A 12,444-nucleotide genomic window follows, 5' to 3' on the forward strand; every position below is an offset into this window, starting at 1 on the left:
AACTCATTACTTTCTGTGTGTTTCAGGCAGTGGAGTTATATTGACTACTGTATGTAACAATAGTGTGCCAATTGCCATCACTACTTTGTATGCTATTAATAGTAAAGAGGATAAAATCACTGCTTGTGGAAAACATATATGACACAGTTTAGGACATGGTTGGATTGGGCTTTGGGTGGAGTCTACTGTAGAGTTTTAAGAAGGGGCCTACTGGTTGTCCAGCTGTCAGTGACAACTGAAAACCCTATTGGTTGTCAAGATTTTTTTTTTAAAACAGTCAATCGGCCAGATTACGAGTTTTGCGTTATGGCTGGCTTGGTAATAACTTGCAAAATATTACCACCACTAAGCTTTAAAAGCACTGCTATTACAGGGTTTGCAAAACCCTGCGTTTGCAGGCAATATGGCAGCATTGAGCTCCATACCGCACACAAGTATCAGCGCTGCTTTGAGCTGGTTTTACGTGCTCGTGCACGATTTCCCCATAGACAACAATGGGGAGAGACGGCTAAAAAAAAGCCTAACACCTGCAATAAAGGAGCGTAAAGCTCTGTAACGCAACCCCATTGATTCCTATGGGGAAACAAAAGTTATGTTTACACCTAACACCCTAACATAAACCCTGAGTCTACACACCCCTAATCTGCCGCCCCCGACATCGTCGACACCTACATTACACTTATTAACCCCTAATCTGCCGCGCCCAACGTCGCTGACACCTACCTACACTTATTAACCCCTAATCTGCTGCCCCCAATGTCGTCACTACCTACATTACACTTATTAACCCCTAATCTGCCGCCCCCAATGTTGCCGCAACCTACATAAATTTATTAACCCCTAATCTGCCGCCCTCAACATCGCCGCCGCCACCATACTAAAGTTATTAGCCCCTAAACCTCTGGCCTCCCACATCACTAACACTAAATAAATATATTAACCCCTAAACCTAACCCTAAGTATAACCCTAACCCTAACTTTAATATAATTAAAATAAATCTAAATAAAACTTACTATCATTTCCTAACTAATTCTATTTAAAACTAAATACTTACCAATAAAATAAACCCTAAGATAGCTACAATATAACTAATAGTTACATTGTAGCTATCTTAGGTTTTATTTTTATTTCACAGCTAAGTTTGTATTTATTTTAACTAGGTAGACTAGTTAGTAAATAGTTATTAACTATTTACTAACTACCTAGTTAAAATAAATACAAATTTACCTGTAAAATAAAATCTAACCTGTCTTACACTAACACCTAACATTACACTACTATTAAATAAATTACATTAATTAAATACAATTAACTAAATTAAAAAAACAACAACCCCCCAACAGTAAAACCCGCCACCCACACAACCAAACCCCCCAAATAAAATCCTATCTAAAAAAACCTAAGCTCCCCATTGCCCTAAAAAGGGCATTTGGATGGGCATTGCCCTTAAAATGTCATTAAGCTCTTTTTCTTTGCCCAAACCCCTAATCTAAAAATAAAACCCACCCAATAGAAACTTAAAAAAACCTAACACTAACCCCCGAAGATCTACTTACAGTTTTTGAAGACCGGACATCCATCATCATCAAGCCGGAAGAAGTCTTCATCCAAGCAGGCAGAAGTCCTCAACGAAGCCGGGAGAAGTCTTCATCCAAGCGGCAAGAAGTCGTCCTCCAGGCGGGCAGAAGTCTTCATCCAGACGACATCTTCTATCTTCATCCTTCCGACGTGGAGTGGCTCCATCTTCAAGACATCCGGTGCGGAGCATCCTCTTCATACGGTCCCAGCCGTTCACTGAAGGTTCCTTTAAATGACGTCATCCAAGATGGCGTCCCTTGAATTCCGATTGGCTGATAGAATTCTATCAGCCAATCGGAATTAAAGGTGAAAAAATCCTATTGGCTGATGCAATCAGCCAATAGGATTGAGCTTCAATCCTATTGGCTGATCCAATCAGCCTATAGGATTGAGCTTGCATTCTATTGGCTGTTCCAATCTTGGATGGCGTCATTTAAAGAAACCTTCAGTGTACGGCTGGGACCGTATAAAGAGGATGCTCCACGCCGGATGTCTTGAAGATGGAGCCACTCCGCGTCGGAAGGATGAAGATAGAAGATGCCGTCTGGATGAAGACTTCTGCCTGCCTGGAGGACGACTTCTTGCCGCTTGGATGAAGACTTCTCCCGGCTTCGTTGAGGACTTCTGCCTGCTTAGATAAAGGCTTCTCCAGGCTTCATGAGGATGGATGTCCGGTCTTCAAAAACTGTAAGTGGATCTTCGGGGGTTAGTGTTAGGTTTTTTTTAAGGGTTTATTGGGTGGGTTTTATTTTTAGATTAGGGGTTTGGGCAAAGAAAAAGAGCTAAATGCCCCTTTAAGGGCAATGCCCATCCAAATGCCCTTTTCAGGGCAATGGGGAGCTTAGGATTTTTAGATAGGATTTTATTTGGGGGGTTTGGTTGTGTGGGTGGTGGGTTTGACTGTTGGGGGGGTTGTTTGTATTTTTTTTTACAGGTAAAAGAGCTGATTTCTTTGGGGCAATGCCCAGCAAAAAGCCCTTTTAAGGGCTATTGGCAGTTTAGTTTAGGCTAGGGGTTTTTTTATTTTGGGGGGACTTTTTTATTTTGATAGGGCTATTAGATTAGGTGTAATTAGTTCAAATATTTGATAATTTTTTATTTTGTGTAATTTAGTGTGTTTTTTTGTAATTTAGTTAATTGTATTTAATTAATGTAATTTATTTAATTATAGTATAATGTTGTGTTAGTGTAAGACAGGTTAGGTTTTATTTTACAGGTAAAGTTGCATTTATTTTAACTAGGTAGTTAGTAAATAGTTAATAACTATTTACTAACTAATCTATCTAGTTAAAATAAATACAAACTTAGCTGTGAAATAAAATTAAAACCTAAGAAAGCTACAATGTAACTATTAGTTATATTGTAGCTAGCTTAGGGTTTATTTTACAGGTAAGTATTTAGTTTTAAATAAGAATTATTTAGTTAATGATATTAATTTTTATTTAGATTTATTTTAATTATATTAAAGTTAGGGGTGTTAGGGTTAGACTTAAGGTTAGGTTTAGGGGTTAATAACTTTAGTATGGTGACGTTGAGGCGGCAGATTAGGGGTTTATAATTTTTAACTAGTGTTTGCGATGCGGGAGTGCAGCGGTTTAGGGGTTAATATGTTTATTATAGTGGTGGCGATGTCCGGAACGGCCAATTAGGGATTAATCATTTTTATTATAGTGTTTACGATGCGGGAGGGCCTCTGTTTAGGGGTTAATAGGTAGTTTATGCGTGTTAGTATACTTTGTAAAACTTTAGTTATGAGTTTTATGCTACAGCTTTGTAGCGCAAAAACCATAACTACTGACTTTAGATGGCGGTATGAATCTTGTCGGTATAGGCTGTACCGCTCACTTTTTGGCCTCCCAGGCAAAACTCGTAATACCGGCGCTATGGAAGTCCATAGTTACGGTAGTTACGTTGCGTTACGGCCAAAAAAGTGTGCGGTACAGCTATACCTACAAGACTCGTAATAGCAGCGGTAGTGAAAAAGCAGCATTATGAGCCATAACGCAAAACTCGTAATCTATGTATGAAGCAATGTTTATGTGATGTAATTACTTTCAGTAGCAGATTCTGGTAGTTTTTCCCTCCCCAATTTAACCATTTACTGGATTATAAAAATTGAGATATGGTTTTTAAACTTCTCTTACATGAAAAAACTGATTGTGTACAGTATATATTTTGAATTTTAAATCTCTTAATAAAGGGTCATCATTTTCATTTTTTGTCTGAAAGTTTTGACTAGAAAAACTTTATTTCTCTGTGAACAATGTTAGCAATCTATAATCATGTGCCATATTCCAGTAGTAACTCAATATATATTTGATCCACATTATTTTTAACCTAATTTTTTGTTGGGAAATACAACAGCATGCACTATACCATATGTATGAACAACATTGATGCTGTAGATGGCGCTGTTCAGTTTAGATTACTGATTGTTTATGTCTGTGATCTTGTTCATTCTTTTATACAGGAAGGAAGTTGTTCTTTATCCTCTATTATCTTTTTCCTCCTCTGTGTGTGCAGACTATTGTTTTACAAGTCCTTTGGTATATTCCAAATATTGCTGATGCATCTGTACAAGTAAAGCCTAATGCAGTTTTCTTTAAAAGCGTCCAGTGTCTTTTTGATACATACACCAACAGGTTATGGGCCCAGACACTGAAAAGAAAACTACAAGTCAGTAAGTGTTGCATCTATGATCCAAGCAAATACTGTGTGAGGAAACAAGAGCTGCATCCAATTTACTGAAAGATGGCAAGTGGTTCAGATGTGAAATATGCAATAGCGAAGCTAAACAATACCAACTACCAGCTGTGGAAGTTTAAGCTTGAAATGCTGTTATCCAAAGATGATTTATGGGAGGTGCTGGATACAAACAGACCCACTGATAATCCATGGGAATGGGACAAGAAAAACAGGCAAGCAAAAGCAGTTATAAGCCTGTTAGTGGAGGATGATCAACTCATTCACATAAGAAAAGAAAAACACAGCTAAAGGTATGTGGACTGCACTACAACAACTGCATGAGCGTTCAAACAATAGTAAATAGTAAACTATATTTGCTGCGCAAACTATATAAGATGAGGCTGGAAAAAGGCCAGGAAATGTGTGAACATGTGAATGCTATGCTAGAGATTGTGGAACAGCTATGTGCAATTGGAGAAGAAATTAAAGACAATCATATAGTAGCAATGTTACTATGCAGCCTTCCAGAGTCATATAGTGCCCTTATCAATGCTCTAGAAACCAGACCTGAACAAGAACTAACACTAGAATATGCTAAGGGAAAACTAATTGATGAATATAATAGAAGAAAGGAAAACATGCATAGTGAAGAAAATGAAAGATCAGAGGTAGCTCTGAAGGCGCAAGAAGGCACAAAACAAAACAGAGAAACCAGAGTGTGTTTTCGCTGCAAAAAGGTCGGTCACCTGAAAAAGAACTGCTCAATCTGGAAAGCTGAACAGCGAAGGTTAGAACCACCTACAAGAGAAAGAGCTAAGGCAGCCACAAAGCGACTCAGAATAGTACACCACACGGATGGTGCATTGACTCAGGGGCAACTAGTCACATGACAAGTGATGAGACATTCTTCACAGAAATTGATTTCAATACTAAAGATAAAGTCTTCCTAGCAAATGGGAAAAGTATTACAGCTGAAGGTAATGGTCAAGGGTTCCTGACTTGCATCACACCATCAGGAGATAAGCAAAGCATCCTAGTAAAGAATGTTCTGTACGTCCCAAGTTTAGAAGGAAGCCTCCTATCAGTGAAAACTCTTGCTAACAATGGACTCACAGTTCAGTTCCAAGGCAATGAATGCACAATTCGAAGCAGCAAAAACAAATCCTAGCAAAAGGAAGATTGAACGAACACCTGTACAAACTTATCACTGAAAGGAAGCAAGCCAAAACAGCCATTCATAATCCACACAACAAATGTATCCACCTGTGGCACAGGCGATTAGGGCATCGAAACCCAGAGGCCATAAAAGAACTTGCAAAGAAAGGTTTATCAGAAGACATGATAATTTTGCCTTGTGACATGCTCATGAAGTGCACATGTTGTATCAAAGCAAAGGCCACACGTACCCCACTTCCACAAGCCAGTCAAAGAAAAACCACTCACCCCATGGAACTCATACACAGTGATGTGTGTGGACCAATGAAAACCCCCACACCTGGTGGGAACAGATATTTACTGACTTTCATTGACGATTATTCCAGGTACACAACAACATATCTGATGAAGCACAAAAGTGAGACATCAGAGAAACTTCAAGAATTTATAGCTACATTCAGCAATAAATTTCAACGGAAACCAGGAACATTACGTACCGACAACGGAGGGGAATATATGAGTAAGGAAGTGGAGTCATACATGAAGAGACAAGGCATTATACACCAAACAACTGTACCATACACTCCTGAGCAAAATGGTGTTGCAGAAAGGAAAAATCGCACCCTCATAGAAATGGCAAGATGCATGCTTTCAGACGCCAATTTACCTAACCACTACTGGGGTGAAGCAATAATGACTGCAACATACTTACAGAACAGGCTACCATCAAAAACTATTGAGAGCACCCCATATGAAATGTGGAATGGATCAAAACCTAGTATGGGGCATATTAGAGTGTTTGGATGTAAAGCATATGCCTATGTTCCAAGTGAGAAACGCTCCAAATTAGAGAACACAGCCATAGAAGGCATTCTTATGGGCTACAGTGAACAAAGTAAAGGCTACAGAATTCTTCATGCAAAGACAAACAAGATCACAATAAGCCGCAGTGTTTATTTCGATGAAAGTCAAACATCAGAAAAAATGTCCCTCGAAAGCCATAAAGAGAACCTCTCCACTGAATCAGCAAGAGATGCTGACCAAAGTGAAGCTGTACAGGATACAGAGCAAGAAGTGTAGCTCACAATAGAAAAAACAGCTACTCACAAACCAATAGAACCCACTGAACAACCAGAAATCAGAAAATCGACTCGGGTGACGAAAGGTATACCACCCCACAAGCTGTCATACATCGCTAAGACACATGAAACACTCGAACCAACATCCTGGGAAGATATAGAAAAATTGCCAAAAAGGGAAGCCAACCAATGGAGAAAAGCAGCCGAAGAAGAAATAAAATCACTTCAGGAAAATAAAACCTGGACACTCACTGATCTCCCCCCCCGGTCGCAAAGCTATAGGAAGCAAATGGACCTTTAAAGTAAAATACGATGCAGAAGGAAATATCCACAGATACAAGGCAAGATTAGTTGCAAAGGGATACTCACAGAAATTTGGAGAAGATTATGATGAAACTTTTGCTCCAGTTGTAAAACACTCCACCATCAGAGCGCTACTTAGCATTGCAGCCGGAAAGGGAATGCAAGTGAGGCACCTGGACGTCAAAACTGCTTTCCTATATGGAGACATCAAGGAGGATCTCTACATGGAACAGCCACCTGGATTTGAGAGGGAACAAAACCTTGTATGCAAACTTCAAAAGAGCATCTATGGACTAAAGCAAGCTGAGAGAATGTGGAATAAAAATGTGAATGAAGTACTCATGAAACAAGGATTCTCAAGAAGCAAAGCAGATCCATGTCTATATTCAAGGCATCAAGAAAACAAATGGATATACATCCTAATTTATGTTGATGACATCATAACTTGTTTTGAACAAGAAGGGGACTGTGACCAAATAGTTCATATATTAAAACAGAACTTTGAGATTAAAGAACTAGGGAACATCACTCATTTAGGAATCCAAATAGAAAGGGAAGAGGATGGAAGCTATCTTCTTAACCAAAGTCAGAAAATTACAGTAATATTAGAGCAGTTTCACATGCAAGATGCAAAAGAGGTGAAAACACCTATGGAACCTGATTACCTGAAAAACAACGGAATAGAAAACTTGTTACCCAATAATGACAATTACCGCAGGGCAATTGGAAAATTGCTATACATTGCCACCGTGACAAGACCAGACATTGCCGCAGCAATAGGTATACTCTGTAGAAAAGTTGCGACACCATGTCAACGCGACTGGAATGCAGTAAAGAGGGTGATACAGTACCTAAAAGGAACAATTCGGATGAAGCTGTGACTGCCAGCAACATCAAACCCAAAACTAATTGGATATGTTGATGCTGATTGGGCCGGAGATACCACTGACCGCAAATCTACAAGTGGTTACATCTTCCAGTATGGAGAAGGAGCAATAAGTTGGTCCAGTCGAAAACAAGTGACTGTTGCACTCTCTTCAACGGAAGCAGAATATATAGCAGCAGCACATGCATGTCAAGAAGCAATTTGGATTTGTCAACTTTTTCAAGACATGGGACTGGATGTGTCTAAACCCATACCAATTCTTGAAGACAACCAAGGGTGTATAAAGTTGACACAATCAGAAAGAGTGAATCCTCGAACCAAGCACATTGATGTAAAATATCATTTACTCAGGGACATGCAAGAACAAGGTATTATTGACATTCAATACTGCCCATCGGAAGAGATGACTGCAGACGCACTCACAAAGCCGTTGCCAAAGGAACGGTATTGTTTTCTTCAAAAGAAACTGAATGTAGTGTAATTATGTACATGCCGTTGAGAAGGGGTGTTGGGAAATACAACAGCATGTACTATACCATATGTATGAACAACATTGATGCTGTAGATGGCGCTGTTCAGTTTAGATTACTGATTGTTTATATCTGTGATCTTGTTCATTCTTTTATACAGGAAGGAAGTTGTTCTTTATCCTCTATTGTGTTTTTCCTCCTCTGTGTGTGCAGACTATTGTTTTACAAGTCCTTTGGTATATTCCAAATATTGCTGATGCATCTGTACAAGTAAAGCCTAATGCAGTTTTCTTTAAAAGCTTCCAATGTCTTTTTGATACATACACCAACATTTTTAACATGTTATACATTATAGTATTTTGGGATATGTTTCCCATTAATTACTTTAATTTGAGGTTGCTTTTTTAAAATGTTGTTATTGTAGAGTGGGCTGCCTCTCCTTCAAGATATTGATTTCTATTTTCAGGTTAATCTTATTTATTTACAGTCACTGTGCTAACACTCCTACATTTTTATAGTGGAGCCTCCTCTGTTCTTATACATAGTAAATACCCTATTTCCTTGTTTACAAACCCTGACAATTGATATGCTTGTCTTATACACACTGATGCCTCTTGTGTTCTAATATGCAGACTGTATTTTCCTTTGATTTTAAAAATAAAACAACCCCCTTCTTGAACTTATACAAACGGTTCCCCCTGCATTTGTTCTTAAACACAGTATGAGCCTTTTGGCATTCTTATAGAGAGTGATCCCTCCTATGATTTTATGATAAAGTGTCCCCTGCTTTGCTATTTTACATAGTATGAATCTTTCTATGTTCTTATCCATAGTATGACCCCTACTTTGCTCTTATACACAGTATGACTTACCTGTTCTCTTACATAAAATGACCTCTGTGACCTCATTTGCACTTTAATATTTTGCATCTAATACACAGTGCCTCCTAGGTGTGCTCTCATATACACTAAATCAGAGTGGTCAGGATTCCTTTATTCATTGTTAGGTTTCTGAGTAAATTCAATAACAGGAGCATGGACAAAGCAATTCACTGACATTACCCACCAAGCACCATGCCACAAAACCAGCACCTGATACCCCCTGGGTTAGGAAATATAATGTGACCTCCTCTTACCCAGAATATAGCACCAAAAAAACATATAGGCCCCTCCCCCAACTGTCTCTATACTTAGTATGTGAAAACATGACATGACTACGCTGACCACAAAGACTTTATCTGTCAGATTCATTACTCCCTGACCAGGCTCTATACATCTTAGTTGTTTTGTACAAAATATAAAAAAAGCAAACACATTGATAGAGCCAATTATACTGTGGGATCTTTTAACATCTGTCAATGAAGCTTGGAGCTCCCTAAATCTCACAGGTTTTAGTTTGCTGTAGAGTGTGTTGCTATAAAATTGGCCTATGGTTGTCATTAAATGATCTTACAGTTGCTTTGATTCAACTTTTCAGCCCACAATTTAGTAAAGAAAGGACCATGGTACAAATATGTATTATTTATTATGAACACACTTTACTTTCTTTGTGTCTACTTTGTCCCTTCCTCTGCTGAACAGACTCTGCTCCCATACCTTATGTGGTCCCAATTAAGATTTTCCTTCTCCTAGAGGGCAAAGCCAATTTTGAGTATTATTATTGTTATTATCAGGTATTTGTATTTGTAAATCCCACAAGTTAAGACTGGTAGGGCTAGGGTTTTTTATTTTAGGTCTGATGAGTTTTCTAGATAATGAACCACTAGAAGAAAGAATGGGCACCACTTGGCAAGACTCTTAAACCTCTATTTAACTGTGTGAATTAGTGTAGGTATGTACACACTCCAACATGATTTACACTTTAAACCTTTTATGGATCCACTTTAGCTGTCACTGAGATGAACATTCTGAATACCGCCTAACTTCACTTAATAATCAAATATTTGTGACTCATGTTGAAGAAATATTGAATCAGTTTAGTGAGTCTCATAAGGGCTAAGGATGCTTCTAATAGATAGGGCATAGGGTAATGCCAAATATATATGGTCCTTATGGGGTCACTAAACAGACAATAATAATAATGTTTGATTAGTTTGTGGAAAACTCTTGTCATATCATAAAAATGATAAACAGATCCAAAAATAGTAATGTGCAATAACCTAATACTCAATGTGAATATTTTGGTATATAGAAGCTAAAATGTACATGTGTCAGCATCACCGCATAAATCACATCACCCAGCTCCTACATCATGTTTTCTGAGGTTTGATATTTCATTGAAAGAGTTGCAAAAGAATACCTGATTTTAAAGTCGCTTAGCCCACTACGTTTGCTTATGAGTCAATTTAAAAATGTAAGTGGCTATCAAATCATGGCTAGGGCTGTATTCATATTAATACTGCTTGTACCCCCAATTATACCCAGATGTGATGGAGAATGTTGCAATGGCAATCTGGAGGTACAAGATCAGGCTCAGAGTGTAGTGGGTACATATCCAATGGCCCACTTTACCCCTATTGTGAGGGATTGAGGGAAACCCGTCTTGTAATGGTCTGATACAAGACACCTCGTAGCAATGAAGGGTAATCAGAGATTCTAAACAGATTCCTGTCAGGGAAGGGGGCATCAGGCACTGCAGCAGAACCTGTCAACAGGACTTGCAAATTGTTCTCATTAGGTCGGCTCCCTACAGCAATTATGTAGATTTCGATACCAGTGCCCCGAGCTTCACGTACAGCCTCCAGAAGTGTATCTTCTGCCTGTGTATTTCCATCAGAGAAAATTAGCAACTTTTTGCTAGCTCCTGCTTTAACATCTTCACGGTACAATTCTGTAATTGCTCGAAGTGCTGCTCCAACATCTGTTGCATCATTCAAAAACTGCATGTTTTCCACTGCATTTGCCACCACTGTGTAATTGGACTCAAACATCACCTCCACCTTCTGCTGGCCACGGCCACTATATTGCACCACTGAGAGGCGTACAGGCTCTGGTGTAGGCTCTTTTACACCAAGGAAACGTTGTGCCACTAACTTTACAAAGTTCTTAGTTGTCTGAAAATTTCGACTTCCAACACTAGTAGAACTGTCAACAAGCAATGTGATGTCAGCTGGCGCTGTAAATGAGACTGGAAGCAGAACAACAATTAGAGTTTTGGAAATTGTTATAAATTATTGTTGTAAACAGTTTTGAAAATTAAAAGTTATGAATATAACATCGCTGGAATTCAACCCAATTGAATATGATCGGGCTGATTGACACCCCCTGCTGGCAGCCGATTAGCCGCGAGTCTGCAGGGGGCGGCATTGCACCAGCAGCTCACAAAAGCTGCTGGTGCTATGCTGAATACGGAGAGCGTATTGCTCTTCGCATTCAGCGAGGTCTTGCAGACATGATCCGCACTGTCGGATCAGGTTCGCAAGACCTTTAATAAATTGGCCTCAATATGTTCTAAAGGGATCTAATAATTAGAAGGAAGTCTCACAGAGAGGCGTTTTAGTGCACTTCTCTGTGGGAGGCGCTGGTTCTCTCCCATTGGCAGAATGTTCAAAGCAGCGTCATCATGTGCAGCGAGGATTTAATGTAAATGATACATTTAGACATTATTGAATGACAATACAATTTAAATTCGTGAACTGAAACTGAAAGTCTTTTGTTAAAAGACAATGGTGAAACTTGTACATGAATAATAAACCTATAAGAGCTGGGGGTTTGTAGGTATATTGCACATGTGTATATGGAGTGTTATAGATACAGTATGTATTATACTGTAGAAAAATATATTATGTATTTTAACTATGTTTGTTACTTAAATAAACGTGTCTAAAACACTGCGCTGCTGCTTTGAATATTCCACCAGTGGCAGAGAACCCCTTGTCTACCATAGGGAAGTATAGTATAATGCCTCTCGGCGAGACTGCCTTATAACAGATTTTTCATCCCTTTAAAACATTTCCACTGCAATCTCGACTGCAAGAACATAATGCTATTGAGGCGAATCTTTTTTCATCGGGCCCTGAGAGAGAATGGTAAGCATTAATGGTTTTTGTGTGAGTTATAGATTGCCTATTTAAGAGGACAGCATGATCTAAAACGGTCTGGTTCTTAAATTAGACAGTTGGGAGGCATGAATATCCCAACATGTGCATGTTATTCTGCAAGCACCCAATGAGTGTAGTTTTAATAAAGATGTCAGATTAAGGGGCATATTTATCAATGTGCAAGCGGACATGATACGAAGTACCGGATCATGTCCGCCACACATCGATAAATGCCGAAAGCATATGCT

At 38.9% G+C, this 12,444-nt stretch overlaps 1 protein-coding gene across 1 annotated transcript in view; it reads right to left on the reverse strand.

The window, feature by feature from the left end:
- Positions 1 to 9,129: 9,129 nt before the first annotated feature.
- Positions 9,130 to 12,444, reverse strand: part of COL6A1 (collagen type VI alpha 1 chain) — a 71,846-nt gene continuing 68,531 nt past the window's right edge. The window contains exon 35 of the mRNA XM_053698901.1: positions 9,130 to 11,283. Coding sequence (XP_053554876.1) covers positions 10,670 to 11,283 — 614 coding nt within the window. The 3' untranslated portion in view covers positions 9,130 to 10,669. The remainder of the gene's footprint in view (positions 11,284 to 12,444) is intronic.

The sequence above is a fragment of the Bombina bombina genome, chromosome 1 (assembly GCF_027579735.1).
Source record: "Bombina bombina isolate aBomBom1 chromosome 1, aBomBom1.pri, whole genome shotgun sequence".
NCBI lineage: Eukaryota > Metazoa > Chordata > Amphibia > Anura > Bombinatoridae > Bombina > Bombina bombina.